Source organism: Hordeum vulgare, chromosome 6H, assembly GCF_904849725.1.
Source record: "Hordeum vulgare subsp. vulgare chromosome 6H, MorexV3_pseudomolecules_assembly, whole genome shotgun sequence".
Lineage (NCBI taxonomy): Eukaryota > Viridiplantae > Streptophyta > Magnoliopsida > Poales > Poaceae > Hordeum > Hordeum vulgare.
In genome coordinates this window covers 122691129-122709611 of record NC_058523.1, presented here as the reverse complement: position 1 = coordinate 122709611, position 18483 = coordinate 122691129, and the positions used below count along the sequence as shown (strand labels likewise).

At 43.8% G+C, this 18483-nt stretch overlaps 1 protein-coding gene across 1 annotated transcript; it reads right to left on the bottom strand.

Moving 5' to 3' along the window:
* Positions 1-452: 452 nt before the first annotated feature.
* On the bottom strand, positions 453-7060 carry LOC123406352 (calmodulin-binding protein 60 B-like). Its single transcript, XM_045099858.1, has 8 exons — positions 6960-7060; positions 5519-5594; positions 5330-5388; positions 3619-4112; positions 3384-3544; positions 3029-3232; positions 1899-2088; positions 453-1316 (listed from the first exon to the last, which is right to left on the bottom strand). The coding sequence occupies exons 1-8, from the start codon at positions 7043-7045 to the stop codon at positions 742-744; spliced, it is 1845 nt and encodes a 614-aa protein (XP_044955793.1). The 5' UTR covers positions 7046-7060; the 3' UTR covers positions 453-741.
* Positions 7061-18483: the final 11423 nt, after the last annotated feature.

The window sequence follows — 18483 nt, the reverse complement described above, 5'->3', positions numbered from 1 at the left end:
CACCTCGAATACGATACACAGCAACTTGAAACATCAACTACGATTAAAATCTTATAAAAAAAAAAAGACGCTGCATCTACTACAAATCTTAGGGAGAAAAGATATCGGACTGAGGATGATTAGGAGAAAAAAATCAAAGGGGAGAGGGGCTAATTAGGTTAGGTGTGGACACGTACCTCCGTATCTTCCGTCCGTAAGCTGGCATTCGAGAAAATTAGTGACTATTGAAAAGGAAAAAAAAATGTGTGGTTCAGTTTGCCCTCCATTTGACTGGAAGACCTCCACGTCCCATCAGCTCAACTTCTTATAAATGACATGCCCGGCTGCAACAAATGGTCACTGTATGATCACTTGATAAAAGAGGCCAAGAACATAATGCCGATGCACCACTTCAACAAAATTACTGAGCCTTACAAACATGTTCTTCCAGTAGTTATGGACCCCCAACCAAGTAACAGCCACAAAAACGTAATACTGTTCAAATCAATTCACATCGTCTTCTACAGCAATATTCTGCACAAATTAAGCTAAACGGAAAAGGCACTAAACAAGAATTTATGTTGAAATTATACAAGGAAGCGGGTCGGCATTTTTTTACAAGATAGCAGAGCTGCTCGCTGTAGATTTACAGAAAACTAGCTTCAATGGCAATCACGACGAATATGTGAGCCAAAGAACTAGTTCGCAGCAACAGCAGCTGGTATTTGAGATTTCAACTAACAGTGAGCACACGCCAAGATCTTAATCATCCAGCTCAACAATCTGTGCCCTTCTCTCCGCAGCTTTCTTCCTGACAAATATTCCCCACCTCATAGCGGCCTTTATCTTGAGCCACCCAACAACGGCTTTGCCCGATGGACGGCTGGGCTCACCTTCGAAGCCTGGGGTTGGCAATGGAGATGGCATGTAGGTCTGGTAGGAAAACGTCTCGTCTGGCAAACCAGGAGAAGCTCCACCCATATTGAAGACCCTGAGCAGCTGCTGCATGTCTTCACCCTCGAGCAGTTGGTGGCTTTTCATGCGAATGTCTTCGGTGAAATCATCAGCATACTGACTATCACGGTTGTGATGCCAATTATCGTAGCTGACATTTGCTGGTTGAATTGGATGGGCTTGAGAAATTGTGTGATGCAATTGGCTGAGTTCCAGACCCATGGCATCACTTGCTGTTCCTTGATTAGAACCCATCAACATGGTAGGCGGCAAAAATGAAAAGGCCTCATCATATGGCAACGGCACATTAGCAGATGAACTCTGAAGCTGAACAGACTGTGTTGCTGTCTGGTTGCCATCATACCCTATAGAACCATTTGAGCCTGCAATAGATGAAACAAAACATATGGTTTTCAGAAACTGCTATTCCACAGTGACATCATAAAATATTTCATACACCATTTGCTTAATTTGTACTCCCTCCGACCAATAATATAAGACCTTATTACATCCAATATCCTCGCATATAAGATGTAATAAGATCTTATATTATGGAATGGAGGGAGTATATATTTAGGCTGCTCATAGTGGGAAGTATCATATACTAATATCATGCATATTATACTAGTGTATGATGGTACCTTTATAATGCATAGTATCAGAGTAATATCATATATGATCTTATTTATTGTCATGCATGACACAAAGTAGCATAGCATTTAACATGATACGGTATCAACCTATGTTACTCTACCCATCTCTCTCTTCTTTAATTCTCTGACACATCAGCACGTTTGCTATTCCCGAGTGCATGATATCGGCTAAGATACCACCACTATGGCCAGCCTTAAATACAAAATCAATGTTTCAGTTTTTCCAACGCATTAAGTCGTATTTTCCTACTTCTGAAGTAAAATCGTAAAAATACTTGGAATTCTGTAACTAAGCACTTGTGTGCTACTTACCTGCTGTAGATGGTCCTGGCATACTCGTTGAAGAAATGCGCTGTACATATGCAGCAGGAGCACGAGCCTCAGGTTGACTAGTTAATGCAGCCTTTTTCTTCGGTTTAGGGTTCAAGAGAGCTTTACCATCATATTCAATAACATACATCCAATTATCATATGCTTTCTTCACCAGCCCATCAGCAAAGAGCTGTAGCAAACAGTAATATTCTAATCAGTCAAGATTTTATGTACAAAAACAATCCTGCTAATTAGAGCAGAGAAAGCCAAACTTGCTCCTTGAAAAAAAAAGTTACTCAAAAATAAGAAAAATAAACTCATGTCACAGATTGCTTAAACACACCTAAGCATAGGGTGTAGCACATCTCAGAAATTATTGCAGTTAAAAGTAAGGCCAGAAAAGGTTCTTATACTTCGGATAAACAGGCTATACCTAAGGGTTTAACGTACCTAATGAGCATTTAGTGCATTAAAAACATATAACGGTACCAGATATTAATAGTTAATACACATTATCCATGGCCACCATTCTTGGAATATAAAGGGTGTGTGGACAGATCAAGACCAATGTGATATAAGATGAAGTCAGACATCTACATATTATTCCCTCAATCGCAGTTTCTTGGTAGTCTTTTCCCAGATCTAGGGCCCTGGAGGTTTTTCTCCTCCTTTCTCCTGATAATACTCCTGCATACATGACGTTCCTGTTCTCCTACCATAGTAAAAGCACTAACGATCCCTGAACTTCCAAAATCTAAAAGACCCGACCATAATACCGGAAACAAAATCTCTGGAACATCTCCTTCCATGTAGCATTTCCAATGGTAGGCAGGGCAAGCAAGATATGCAGACTCTGCATGAGATGAACTTCTAAGACAAGAGTGAGAGCAAAATCAACCAACTCTCAACTAATCACGTCCAAGCCCACACTCCTTAATATTGATGCCCAAACTAAAGGGCCCTAGAATCGGGAACAGAGAGCATACCAATTTCAAAACTCCAAAACAATACAAATTTAGTTTCATTATCTAGGATGGGTGCATGTTAAAATGAATGGAAACAACGTTTAAATTCAATAAAACATAACACTAGATATCAAATGCCCCCGAATATATGCCCATAGCACAAACCTTTTGGCCATCATCGAGACTTTCAGATGAATAGAATTGCTCGCCAGAAATCAACCCACAGAATGCATAGAGGTCGTTGAAAATAGCACCAGCAGTTCTGTGCTCATCAGAATAGTATATGTAATATTTTCCACTTAAGACGCAGGTTTTTGCATGTTCAACAAGAGAATCCCACATCTTGTTGGACATGCCACTTCCGAGGATCTAAAACAACAGAACAGTATACAAATTAGAACTACAACAGCAATAGATCAAAGGCCGTGGAAAGAAACGAACTATCTAAAACAACAGAATAGTATACAAATTAGAACTACAACAGCAATAGATCAAAGGCCATGGAAAGAAACGAACTTACAGTACGCAACTTCTGTGGATCCCGAACAACAAGCCTGAGAAAATCTTCAACAGTTAAAATTCCAGATTTATTCAGCCTCTTATGGAACGACCCATCTTTTCCTATTTTCTCTAACCTCCAGACCTCATCCTTCAATGCAGGTGGATAATGCTTCTTGTACACTAAAGAAGTGAAATTCAAATTGTTCAGACATATCTCAAGCGGAAGCACATGATTACCATTACAGAAAACTTACATTCTCCTCTATGGTCCTTAACCATGAAAGCTTCAGTTTTTGCCTCACGGATGCGAACACCTTGACAAAACCCTGAGGCAATTTTCAAACCAAGTCTGAATTTCCTACTCCTTATCCAGCTAGAGTTATCTGTGAACGTGAACTCCCCAATTGTGCCAACACCGTCTTTTAGTGTGACTTGTATATCGCCAGTTATAATAGGTCGTTTTCCCTCACGCTCCTTCACTACATGACTGTCAAATTCCTCCTCTGTCCAGCCTTCCTCATCTTCATTGTTGAAATCGCCTTCTAGAACAACAATATCAAGCTTGGCAGACGACTCTGGCCCAGATGATACAACACAGCCATTGCTGGTATCAAGCAAAACAACATGAATTGCAGCCCCCTGCTCCCCTTCAACTTTTCCCCCGGTAAAAAGGGGAAGGGACAATCTTGTCCTGAATTGGAGTTGCAGATTTCTTCCACCAGGACCTTCAATTCGCTTTGGAGAAGACCTGCATTATTCCAATCAGTAGCAGATAATTAGTATCAATGTGGCTCCCAAAGAAGGCCATTTCATCTTTTAGGCCTCAAAGTTTACATACTTTGCGAGGATATAGCATGACGCGTGAAGCCAAATTACATTGCACACCACAAACATCAAGTTACTGGCAATACCATCATGTGTTACTTGCACCATATTAATATATTCTACAATTCAGTAAGGAAAGGGTGTTACGTGCCATACTCCTTCCATTTCAAAATAATGCCCTCCTGCACCTCCAATACATTTTAGTCACTTTACTCTTTTTTTCCCGTCAACAACGTAGTAGAAGATAAGAGATAATTAACTCTTCCTCATGTTTGCAATTCCCAATAACCCATCTTTTGCTTGCAGGTGTTGCTTGGGGGAGGAAAAAGAGGTATCATTTAATGCCTTGGTGAGGAAAAGTATATGGAGACAGAAATGAGTGAAGGGCAATATTGACATTTCACTCACTCTTCATTTCTATGCCTAACCCTAGATGGACATCTATTTTGAAACGAATGAAGTGCACAGCTAAAAGGTATAATGAAAAAGTAGGCTATGGTGATACATGTTTTTTCCTTGACAAACTGACAACGCTACATATACATTTGAAAACTTATGAAGTATCCAATAGTGTAGTTCCTCTAGTCTAGAATTGACACTGACAATATGGGGTCTCCAAGTAAAACATAATAAGCCACATAAAATATCTTCGATTTCTGTGCAAAATCAACCATAAGAAATATCCCACTTCCTTATTGCAGTCCGGAAGTCAGGTGTAACATGAGTCTATAGATTGAAACAGAGAAAAAATTATAAACGGAACGGAACCGATTGTGCCCCATTTACGCCAAGAGATGGACCTGTAGATGGGGGAGGAATGTATGTGGGTGTCAATAGGAGAGGGAAGCTATAGCTTGGCTACTCGCATACTCCTATGTCAAGGTAGGGTTAGAGGTCATGCTTAGGTTGTTTGATGAGCTTTCTTTTCTGGCAGAGGGCTGCATAGCCATGTACAGTGTGTACAAATATTTCAAAAATAATCTGATACATACCACATGAGGCATATCCGTGTCAGGTACATAACACAACATGGAGAAAGCACCAAACAAACGGTTTGGTGCATCTTAAATGGAAAGTAACATATCGACTTTTTAACAAAGAAACTAATATATTTGCTTCATTGTTGGTTAGATGTCATACCTCCCAGTGATTGCAGCAGGACCAAGTTTTCCCAAGGCGCGCTCAACTTCTTCACTAACCTACAAGCAAAATACGAAATTAATCATATTACAACCAACAGAAAGAAACACAAAATGTCAATAGACATTTTGCAACTCCACAAAGATATGTCATAACTGCATTCCTGCTTAATACTTGCTTTGTTCTTACCACTCTACGGAGAATTGGTTCCAATGATGAGCAAAGCCTCTGCAGACTATCCACCTTTAGTGCTTCAACAATAACACTGTACAAGTACAATGAATAAGTATAAAGGCCATGATTAAACGTTGTTCCAATTGAAAGGTAAACCCAACAGAAAAAATGTTCACTAAAACCATTTAAGATAATACTTAGCTAATATTCAACCGGCCACAGCTCAACATCATAATGTTACAGCACTTGACAGTCTTCTGCTAGCATTACGAAACAGAATTACAAGTACAGATACATGAAAGCAAAAGAGACACACTGGTTACTGAAAGATGGTAAAATAATACTCCGTCCGTCCCAAAATAACTGTCTTAAGCTTAGTATAACTTTATATTAGAGCTAGTACAAAGTCGAGACAGTTATTTTGGGACGGAGGGAGTACTTCTTAACTGTCCTACAATGATTTATGTAGTCTGTAGCACATCTAAGTATCCAACACCGCATGTTCACACAGACCACAACCAAGAATATGCCATGTGCCAATTGCACTGGAACTGCTTATATATGTTCACATGGTCACACTAAACAATGTTTAAGCTTTGGCTATTCAAATAAATAGGAGAATAGTATGGAGATTATGCCTATAAACATAACGCCCAGAAGATAGCGCTTTAGAGATAGTTCTTGCCATTAACTAGGGAGATTCTTGTTGGACAAGTTCAATGAGATAATTTTAACAAGGCCACAGTGGTAATCTTATGTATTTGCTTAACTTATGTGCATGAGGTTAAAATATTATACTAACAACAGAATAGAGTGGATGACAAGCCTGGAGTTAAAGCTACAGAACAAGCCTGGCATTTGATTTTGTCCTAATATGTGATGGATGATGTATACATTTTTCTTAAATTGTTTTCAGTGGTAAGCATAGGCGTCCTTGAGTGTACGTCCTTGATGCTTATAACGTGGTCACGAGTGTGCTCCTGAAACTACTTATAACGGATCTTGTCCTTTCTCTCAACAGTTAACCACCAAGTTACCAATAATTCACTCATTTCCCAGCAGGTCACACCAGTTCCAGCTCAAATTGTTTCTAATACTAAGGAGTACATAACACCAAAAGGCAACTTCAAAACGCCCATGGTCATCAAAACCATAACTAGGAGACTAATCATCACCCCGCTAATAACAACCTGACGACCCTTTGTCAATAAAAAAAAAATACATCTTCAGATTCTCAGCTAGACGGCACCGAATCGCGAGCAATTAATCTGAAGATGAATTCCCAAATCTCAGTTATAAATACGTAAGCCGGCGCTAAATCACGAAAGCCTTTGCCACTATACGAACCCAAGCAGCTACACTGGCTAGAACTCGCGCGGCTGAATCGGCACGGACACACAAAAATCACATCACGCACGCACTTAAAAGGGGTACCGAAACTCGACGAATTCCTGACCTGGCAAGAGCCGGGGGGCGCGACCGCTTAGCCTCGGGGCGGCCGTCGCCGGCGGCGGCCGCTTCCAGCCCGCGCTTCTCGTTCATCGCCGGCAGCGAACCCTAGCCGGCACCCGCACCGAATCGAGCGCGCGACCGCCGCCGCCGCCGCCTTCACCGGTTCCGCGCGCCGGAGGAGATCGATCGGCCGCGGTCGCCTGGGCCGGGCGCTGGATTCGGGGCCGGGCGGAGGGAGGGGGATCGCGGCGATGAGGTCGGGAGGTGAGGGGAGAGAAGGCAACGGCGCGTCGGCGTCGGCGGGGCGGATGGGTCAGAGATCCTTTTGGCGAGACAGATAGAGATTGTACCAACCACTGACGAAAAGCGCGCGGGGCCCACGGCGGCAGTTGACGTCGCCGCCCGGTGGGTGACGTGCCCGCGGCTGGGCCCAGGCGCAGCGTAGATACTCCTATATTCTATCCGAAAGCCCAGCTCGATACGCCCGTGGTGGCAAGTGGTGGCGCGGTGTGGGTCGGTCGGCGCGATCTTTTCGCTGGGGCATGGTTAGGACGATGATTAGCACACGTGGAACGGCGGCCCGCGTAGAATAGTTTAAAGTGGGCCCAGACCTCAACCCAACTTGTGATCAGGCCCCACCCAATCAAACCCATGTGATCCACGCGAGGCCCACGAGGAAGTGATAGCTGCTCCTCGTCCCCGGCTCCGACTGCTCCCCATAGCCGTCGTCGGAGTCATGTCGCACGGTGGCTTCCTCCTGGGCGTCGGTGTCGGCACCGGCAGCGCTCGCGCAGGTTTGTTGTGCTCAAAACCCTTTCTCTTATTATTATCTTTTTCAGTTTCTACTTGTAGTAGCAACCTCCGCATTTTCATATTAGGGCAAGATTTAGCAGTCTATTGAAGTAGATACGATAATACTCCCTCCGTCTTAAAATATAAGACCTTTTAGGTATTTCATTAGAAGACTACATACGAAGCAAAATGAGTGAATTTATACTCTAAAATATGTCTATGTACATCCGTATGTAGTTTATAATACAATCTTTAAAAGGTCTTATATTTAAGAACGGAGGGAGTAATTAGTACTCCCTCAGATCCATAATAAGGCCTTGTTTGTTTCAGAAATCCCAGGACTTTTTTAAGTCCCAACTAAAAAGTCCCTAGTCCCTACCCGTTTGTTTTCATGGACTAAACAGAGATTAGAGGTCATTAAATAACATGCAAAAAGACCATGTTACCCCTAGTAATGTTGTAGTAGTTATTAAATAACATGCTAAAAGTAGGGGCAATATTGAAAAAAGTGTCAAAAAGTCCCAAAAAGACCCTCCCATAGGGACTTCTTCCTTTAGTCCCAAATACCCCCTTTTAGTCCCTAAAAGTCCCTCCTGTTTGTTTCACATGGGACTAAAAGGGACTTTTTTTAGTCCCTGCACCAAAAAGTCCGTGGAAACAAACACCCCCTAAGTGTTGCAGTTTTAAACTAATTTTAATTTAAATTATGACACTTATTTTGAAAAAGGGAGTACTGCTTTTGTACCCAAGTAACCAAGAGAAAGTGGGAGTAAGTCAATGAAGACTGGTTCGCGAGGGTCCATTTTGGTGATGAACTAAATGCTAGCTCTTTATGAGAGGAAGTATGTATTTTTCACCAGAAAAATGCAAGGAAATATGTTTGGTTTTCGGTAACTCTTACTTTGTTTTAGAAAAGAAGGTTCAACCCTCGGCATCTACATCAATTGATGCATACACCATTTTTATTAATTATTACACAAAGGTCTGAAAAGATCATACATTAAGCCACCCGAAGCCATCACTCACACCTACAAACATGATAATATTGAATGCTCTCACTCTCCATATCAAAAACCGTTGTCATCACCTATCCATCCCTATAACGTATCGGAAAAACAAACGGTGCAGCAAACTTAAATCGTATACCACTTGCACACGTTTTAGAAGCCGCCATCATCATCGAACCACTGTCCCATTTTCAGGAGAGAGATCTGTATCACCCTTGCCAGTTCGTCCATCCGTCGACGCCACCACGACGCCCAACGGCGCCACCGTCCTGCGCTCGTCCATCCTGACATGAAGGCTCTGAAAGATTTGTCGTGCGTAGCACCTGTCGAGCAGGCATGACACAACGTAGCACCTGTCGCCCAGGCATGACTTGACATCTCCACCAAAGCTCCGATCAAGACGAAGTCGCTCCATCGCCTTCCTCTATCATCCAGCGCTGCTCCAGAAACGATGCTCCCAAAAGAGGCAAGACACCGTAGTGCCGCCATCGTCCGATCTGACGATCAGATCTTAGGGTTTCCCCCTGAGCATCATGAGTGGGTCAACAGTAGTTACACGATGATGCCTTCATCAAGGTAACGACGCGGAACGCCGCCATCAGCTCGGTTTTCACCGACAACTATGTCTTCCCGACTCACAGCCAGGACTGGATGATGGATCGCGAGATCCAACCACCCAGCCTCAGGTCGACCACCTATACGGAGGAGATGACCGCCACTGTCGGCTGCATCGGCCATAATATATCTGATCGGATGACGCCGAGCAATCCACCAGGCCCTCGACGCTGGCGCCAATTTGAAGGGGGATGATGTGCCGCCGCAACATAGCCCGTCACCGCCACCAGAACGAGGCCAACCGACTGTGACAGCCCGAGACCGACGTTCCAGAAGATTCCCCCCTTTATTCCGTTTTCGTCGTGTGTCTATTTTTACTTGTCGCATCATCATCGCATCATCCGCATTGCATCGGCATCCCGTTGCCGCTAGTTTTCAAAACTTGTGTCCGTTATTAGTTGCCGGTTCTCGTCGTTGTCCGTTCTGAGCCCGACCGCACACATACGCGCCCGCGGCATCGATTAAACCCTGTTTTAAAAGTGTGTGTAAAATATTCTCTGATTGAGTTGAAACTTGGCGTGCGGTCTTAATTAGTTGTAGCTAGGCCGCTTGCCAAATTTCATCGCAATCGGAGTCCGTCTCGTACCCGAACGGTCGACCGTAGCTGCTCGTCTTCGGTTATTTGTCGAACGTGATTCGGTATTTGAAAACGCGTGTCAGGGGCGCACCCCTTCCCTCTCATCTTAGCCTAAGCCTCTCTATACAGCCACCTAGCCACACTCCGCGTCAGAAGCCATCCGATTACGATCGTGCGGTCGAAATCGACCTAGGAAACCCTCTAACCTAGCCCCCTTTCCTATTTAAGTCCCCCAACCTGCCCATAATAGAAACCCTAGCGGTTGCCTCGATTTCCATGCCCACCAAACGCGCCATCCGCCACCCCAGTGCCCTCTCTTCCCCAACCGCCGCCAGGGCCGCCGCGGCCCGGATCAGGCCCTCCTGGCGCGAACTCCCGTCGCCCGTTCTGCTCCTCGCCCCAGAGCCTCCGCCCGACCTCTGCCCAGGCCGGCCTCGAGCAGCCGCCGCCGCCCACCGTTGGTCCCTCGCCGGATCTGGCCAGCACAGGCCCCGCCGAACACATTCCCGCCACCGACACGCCGGTCGAATCTTGCCCAACGCCGCCTCCTGAGCCCCGTCGCCGCCTCTTCCCGTCGGGCGAGCGGCTCGCTCGATCCAGATGGGATCTGGATCCTGAGCGCGCGTGCTGGCCGCTCAGCCCAGCCAGCCAGGCCGGTCGGCCTCTTTCCTCCCGCAGCGGCCCAGCGGCCTCCCTGGCCCGCCTCGCCTCTCCTCCCCGCCGGCCCAACCTCCCCGCCAGGTCGGCCCGTGAAGCCGAGGTGAGCATCCCCTTCAGCCCGCTTATTCCCCGCCCTAGGCACATATTATTATCCTGCGCCACTCTATTTAGGCCCGTGTAGGGTAGATTCGGCCCAATAGTTATTTTAGGATTTAATCCGAATTTATTAATTTCAGGAAATATATAGATTTTTCAAACGTTCGTAGTTTATTAACCGTGTGTCGGATCGAGGCGAGTTGTATATGGATCTTGTGTAGTTTTTCGCATAGATTACGATTTTGCAACTTGCATGCATGTTTGAGGTGAGTTGACCCGTCAAATGCCTAGTTTAGCGTGCTGTCCTAATAGGAGTTACCCCGTGTTATTTTTCCGTGCGTGTCCGGATTGCTCAAACTCCGTAGATAAAATGCTCATTTTTAGGAACCCTTTTGCCATGCATTTTAGAGTATTTGTTTGTATTTTAGCATGTAGGATTATGTAGCTAGTTTATTATACAGTGTTTAGGACTTATTCTTGCATATACGTGTGGCGTTGTTTTTATTTTGCAACCCCTCATGTTATATATGTTTTTGGGGTAGAAAAATCCATAGGATTTATCTGTGCACTTAGTTTTAGCTTTTGAGCAAGTTAGTTCGCATGATATTTTGCCATGTTGCCCTTTTGTTTATTTTGTGGGTTTTAATCCGTGCTTGATATGAAGTAGTTGTCAACTAGAGATATGCCCTTGGGTGTGTAGACTAGCCCCTGGTAATTTTGGTTGCAATAGAAATCCATGTTTAGGTGTGGTTTGCTTGATCTCAACTTGCTAGGAAATAGTGCTGATTTGGAGATGCTGAAATATTTCTAAGTCTGAAATCTGTTATATTTTGTTGTTGTCTTGTCTTCATTTTATCTGGTGATCTGTAGCTCTTTTGAGGTTGGTGCAATGGAGTTAGTTGTAGACTTTAGGATTCTCTAGCATGTTGTCAATTTTAATGCCATTTGGAGTCATGTAGATTATGGTTTTGCTGTTGTCAATATGCCTTCAGATCGAAAACTGCACTTTCATAAACTGTGGTTTTCACTAAGTCTGAAACAGTGTGTGAGAAGCCATTTTGTGACTTTTTTCCTAGTGATCCATGCTTCCATGCTAGATGTTATTAGTTGTATGTTGTAGTGCTTCTTGCCCTCTTTTGGCTCGTGCGTTGGTTGAGTATAGTGGATTTGTGTAGCTCGTAGATGTGGGGTGGAGAAAATGCTATGTGGCTGATTTTGGCAGATTGTAGTGATTTCTTGTTTAGCTCGTAGTTGTTGAACCGTTGCTCCGTTTTGATCGTGTCCTATATGAAACTTGCTTAGAATCTCATGTAGTTTCATATTATTTTGCTGGTTGTATGTTTCGAAATGTGTGTGACTATCGTTGCACACATATTGCATTCATGCCATCATATCTTGCGATGCTCGTATCTTTTGAACCGTAGCTCCGTTGGAGATGTTCTCTATGTGTAAATTGCTTGTAACGACGCGTAGAATCACGTGAACCTATTTGTTTTGCTGTTTAACAAACATGTATACGTGTTAGTTCAGATCTGGACAGAATTGTAAATTAACATGTGAGGTCGTTTCGGAGGTGCTATATGTCATTTCCGACCTCAATTAAAATGCCTAGATAGGTAGTTTAATTACGCTTCACCTCTTGCCAAGTTTAACGACATTTAATATTGCCGAGTACCTAATCGGGATGGAACTAAATAATTAAACGTGGAGTTTCGTCAATATGCAACTCGTTGCATATTGAACTTCACTTAATGTGTAGCGTTTGATTGTTGTGAATTGTCATGCCATGTCTTGCGTATGTTCAGCCGCTCATGCATCATTGGTGTTGTGCATCGTGTGGTGTATATTGTGTGTTGATTCTTATTTCCGGTTTGCTTCGTCTCGATAGAGTTTCGCAAGCGTGTCGGATTGTGAGGACCCATTCGACTACGTCGGTTCGTCTGCTTCACGGAGTCGCTCTTCTTCCAAGCGGGATCTCAGGCAAGATGATCATTTCCCCAGATACCATTACTATCATTGTCATGCTAGTTTTATCGCTTCTACCAATTATGTCTCGTTGCCTACCACCTGTTAAATATCAGCCTCTCAACAATGCCATGAAAACCTTCAACCTGTTCACCACCTAGCAAACCACTGATTGGCTATTTTACCGCTTGCTTAACCATGTGTTAGCGTTGCTAGTTGCAGGTGCAGTTGCTTCCGTGTGAAAACATGGGTTCCTTGTTATATCGCCCTATTAAATGCCATCTAATTTAATGCACCTATATACTTGGTAAAAGGTGGAAGGCTCGGCCTTTCTAGCCTGGTGTTTTGTTCCACCTTTGCCCCCTTAGTTTCGGCTACTGGTGTTATGTTCCATAATTGAGTGCTCCTAACACGATCGGGTTTGTTATGGGGACCCCCTTGATAATTCGTTTTAGATTAAAGCTGGTCTGGCAAGGCCCAACATTGGTACTACATTTTCCCAACATAATAACTTTGTTAATACTGAAAGCATAGGGTGTCATGAACCCGAGGAGTAATTCTACATAATACAGGGAGGGTCAATGCTGATGGTGCTGGTCCAAAACAGAGCACCATGCGGGGCCAACCCGGGGCAACTCGGGAGATGTCTATCAGGCCACCTTACGCTTCGCTTATCCGTCGTGTCCTGAGAACAAGATACGCGGCTCCTATTGGGATCGTTGACACGCTGGGCGGCCTTGCTGGATTAGTTTTACCTTTGACGAGATATCTTCTGCATCGGGATTCTGGTGATGCTTTGGGTAATCTTAGAGTTGAGGTTTTCCACTAAGGAGTCCGTCGAGATTGCGAGTTTCGTGATCGACGATTTCTATGCGGCTTGTGGTAATTTGTGATGGATTAGTTGGAGCACCCCTGCAGGGTTAAATCTTTCGGAAAGCCTTGCCTGCGATTATGTGGCAACGTGGAAACTTTGTTTAACACTGGTTCTAGACAACTTGAAGTTAACTTAACTAAAATAAGCCAACTGTGTGCGTAACCGTGACTGTCTCTTTCGCGAGGTCCTTCCCCGATCGAAAACACGGTGGGGTTATGTTTGACGTAAGTAGGTGTTCAGGATCATTCATCTGATCAACAGTAGTTCACGTCCGCTATGCGTAGTTCTTCCCCCTCTTATTTCTTGTACTCGTAGGATAGCCACCAAATAAATGCTTAGTCATTTGCTGCAGCCTCACCACTTAACCACACCTCACCTATTAAGCTTTGCTAGTCTTGATACCTTTGGAAATGAGATTGCTGAGTCCCCTGTGGCTCACATATTCCTACAACACCAGTTGCAGGTACAGGTAAAGGTTACCTGACGCGAGCACGTTGATTGTTCATTTGGAGTTGCTTCTTCTTCTTCTTCATCGATCTAGGATGGGTTCCAGGCCGGCAGCCTGGGATAGCAAGGATGGACGTCGTTCTTCTTTTCTCATTTGTTTTCGTTCATAGTCGGACCCTACTCTTCTTCATGATGATTATGTATTATACTGATGTGACTTTGATGTAGCTATGACGAGTGTAAGCCAATTCTTTATATCTCTTCTTTTCAATACATGTACTTGTAACGATATCCATTCTTGCGAAACGACGAGATGCGCTTCTATCCCTGACGAGGCCCTCGTGCCAAATTGAGGATAGGATCGCATCTTGGGCATTACAAGTTGGTATCAGAGTAGTACCGACCTAGGAGCCCCCTTGATTGATCGAACTTGGTCGAGTCGAGTCTAGTGAAAAATTGCTTGGAGTCTACTTATATATCGGAGAGTAGGATTCTTTTTTCTCCTCTTCTATGCTCTGGTGAGGAATCTTGACATAATAATTTAATTCTACTCCTCTTCTCACTCAAAAAAAAATTAAGATCACGCGGATATTTTTGGAATCTATATGATGTTGATGTGATGGAGTTCTATTTTGGTGCCTCCTGTCTGACTTGATTTCTTCCGGGGAGTTGAGCTCCAGGGGATTCTTGAGCACATCGCTATCATTCAGATTTCTTAGTATCTCAGGACGAAGGATGTTCGTAATTGCTTCAATACTAATAGTGGCGAGATAACCCCCGATGTCCCCAGTACTGGTGTAGATTGTTCGGGAGTACTGCCATACTTTGTATCATTGTGATCACGAGTGTCTGAAATAGATGAAGTTCCGAGATTCTGGTTATGTGTTGACGGATTTGATACACTGGACGGGTTAGTATAGGAGTTGTTGTTGGAAATATGCCCTAGAGGCACTAATAATTAGTTATTATTATATTTCTTTGTTCATGATAATCGTTTATTATCCATGCTATAATTGTATTGATTGGAAACACAATACTTGTGTGGATACATAGACAAAACACTGTCCCTAGTAAGCCTCTAGTTGACTAGCTCGTTGATCAAAGATGGTCAAGGTTTCCTGGCCATAGGCAAGTGTTGTTACTTGATAACGGGATCACATCATTAGGAGAATCATGTGATGGACTAGACCCAAACTAATAGACGTAGCATGTTGATCGTGTCATTTTGTTGCTACTATTTTCTGCATGTCAAGTATTTATTCCTATGACCATGAGATCATATAACTCACTGACACCGGAGGAATACTTTGTGTGTATCGAACGTCACAACGTAACTGGGTGGCTATAAAGATGCTCTACAGGTATCTTCGAAGGTGTCCGTTGAGTTAGTATGGATCAAGACTGGGATTTGTCACTCCGTGTGACGGAGAGGTATCTCGGGGCCCACTCGGTAATACAACATCAGACACAAGCCTTACAAGTAATGTGACTTAGTGTAAGTTGCGGGATCTTGTATTACGGAACGAGTAAAGAGACTTGCCGGTAAACGAGATTGAAATAGGTATACGGATACTGACGATCGAATCTCGGGCAAGTAACATACCGAAGGACAAAGGGAATGACATACATGATTATATGAATCCTTGGCACTGAGGTTCAAACGACAAGATCTTCGTAGAATATGTAGGATCCAATATGGGCATCCAGGTCCCGCTATTGGATATTGACCGAGGAGTCTCTCGGGTCATGTCTACATAGTTCTCGAGCCCGCAGGGTCTGCACACTTAAGGTTCGACGTTGTTTTATGCGTATTTGAGTTATATGGTTGGTTACCGAATGTTGTTCGGAGTCCCGGATGAGATCACGGACGTCACGAGGGTTTCCGGAATGGTCCGGAAACGAAGATTGATATATAGGATGACCTCATTTGGTTACCGGAAGGTTTTCGTGCATTACCGGAAAAGTTTCACGCTCATCGGTAGTGTACTGGGAGTGCCGGGCTGGAATAAGTTCCCACTAAGGCCCATAAGGTTTGATAAGGAAAAAACACAAGGTGGAAAGAGTTTCCAAGTGGGAAGGTGGAATCCTACTCCAAGTAGGATTGGAGTAGGACTCCTCCACCTCCAATTTCGGCCAAACCTTTAGGTTTTGAGGCTGCCTCCTCCCCTCCCTCCCTCCTATATATAGTGGGGTTTTAGGGCTGATTTGAGACAACTTTTGCCACGGCAGCCCGACCACATACCTCCATGGTTTTTCCTCTAGATCGCGTTTCTGCGGAGCTCGGGCGGAGCCCTGCTGAGATTAGATCACCACCAACCTCCGGAGCGCCGTCACGCTGCCGGAGAACTCATCTACCTCTCAGTATCTCTTGCTGGATCAAGAAGGCTGAGATCATCGTCGAGCTGTACGTGTGCTGAACGCGGAGGTGCCGTCCGTTCGGCACTAGATCGGAGCGGATCGTGGGACGGATCGCGGGACGGTTCGTGGGACGGTTCGCGGAGCGGATCGAGGGACGTGAGGACGTTCCACTACATCAACCGCGTTTCTTAACGCTTCTGCTGTGCGATCTACAAGGGTACGTAGATCGGAAATCCCCTCTCGTAGATGGACATCACCATGATAGGTCTTCGTGCGCGTAGGAAAATTTTTGTTTCCCATGCAACGTTCCCCAACAGTTGTGTGATATATTACTCCTTGTATCCGTGGACCAGATTGCATGACCAGAAATTTCAGGAGTTATTAGGTGGGAATTCAAGTAGTTACTTATAGGACAATCTTCCAACAAATGCATGATGTTAGGTTGGGGTTCGGCATCTAGTGGATTCGTTTGTTCACGGTCGACTTACAGCGGTTCTCGTTGTGTCTTAAAGAGTCCTTGTAGCTTGGTACGACTCGGGGATGCTTCGTATGTCGTGTGCACTGCCTTGGACAGGATGGCTACTGTAAGGATCGAGCCCGTGCGATCTTGTCCACGAAAATATCGAACGGAAATCTCTCTCATGAATTTGTTCTGGCTTGTTTCGTAAGCCTCATCCTTTGTTTTGTTGGAATATGGTAATTCAAGTTGCTTTGATGTCAAGTGGTGATTTCAGATCTTCCCAAGAGGTGTTCTCATATTTTTATGGGAATGCTAATTCTTTTGCTCAATCAAGTGTCTTATCAATTCTTCTCAACCGGAGTTGTCATATCAATTCTTTTTCAACCGGCGTGCTTCCCTTCAAGTGAATTCAATCCTCTCTAATATTTGCAACGTCAATCTCTCAATTATTTCCGGAGTTCATCTCATCTGTCCCAACTTGTCTTTGTTTTTCCCGCCCTCCCTCCCTTTTTCTTGAGTGATTAGTTTTTATCCAAGAGTTTTCTTTTCATTGTGCTTCCGCTATCTTTTCTCCCGTGTGGTATCCGGTGATTCTTGTGAAGATTCTCAGGAGTTCGAGTTCATCATTTCTTCATTTTGTTCTTTTTTGGTGAATACAATTCAGTTATCCGTGTTCCTCATATCATTTTCATCCTTTAAATTATTTCCCATGTTGGAGATTCTTATCAACATATCTTGTTTATTCAGTTATCTCTATTATATCCGGAGCGTTGAAGTTATCTCAGAAGTTTCTTGTTTTCAATTCTTTAATTATTTTGAGGTGCTCAACCTCATCAAGTTTTCATTTGTACCGGTGCAGTATCTTTCTTTGTTAGTAATTGTTCCAATGGTGGTTTCTTCGAGTGGGCCCATGACCCACAGGTTCTTTCCCAGGATCTTATCTGGCTCTTGTAATCTTTTTCCGGTGCTCTCTAATTCTTTTTCAGTGTGACGTAAGAATGATTTCCATCAGTCATATTACTTCTTCAAGATTTATTCGAATTAATTCTCATATTTGGCTCAACCTTTCATTCTTCGTTATTCCAGAGTGTCTCAGTTATTCTTGGTGGTGTTCTCCTCATCATTTCAGCTTTGAAGACAGAAGGAGTGTTTCTCTCAAATCTTGGTCCATTCTCTTGGAGATTCGTCAATTCAGCTTTGTTCCATCATCTTAATTGTTGTCAATCATGAGTATCCCTTTCTTGCTATCCGGTGCATTTCTGAGTTGTTTCATTTTCGATCCTCCGAAGGCCATCATTTCAGAAGATTCTTCGTTCTCAGCTTTCAGCTTTCATCCTCAATTCTTCTCAATTGTTGTCTCTTCGTTCCTCTCTCAATTATTCTCGTGCCTTGTTCTAGTTTTCTCTCAGGTGGCTCATGATCTCTTCATTCTCATGTATCTCCATTCATTCATGGTTGCCTCATTCATTTCAATTCTCACCGGTATTTCTTCCAACATTTCTTCTAGTTTGTGCTCATATCTCTCCTCAATCATTTCTAGAAGAATAAGGGGTATGCTAAATCCGTTGCTTGTCATCAATCAAACTTGATGAAGGATAAGCATAACATAATTATTATTCTTGCTTCATCAATTGGTTTCAATTCTTCTTTCGGAGTGGCTCATCATATCAATTCTTT

Bases quoted from the DNA above. Each gene is read 5' to 3' on its own strand.
- LOC123406352 (XM_045099858.1), bottom strand. From the start codon at position 7,045: ATGAACGAGAAGCGCGGGCTGGAAGCGGCCGCCGCCGGCGACGGCCGC. The intron at 5,389-5,518 runs GTAAGAACAAAG...TTTTGCTTGTAG, and splicing joins AACCAATTCTCCGTAGAGTG to GTTAGTGAAGAAGTTGAGCG. The intron at 4,113-5,329 runs GTATGACATCTA...GGAATAATGCAG, and splicing joins CCTGCTGCAATCACTGGGAG to GTCTTCTCCAAAGCGAATTG.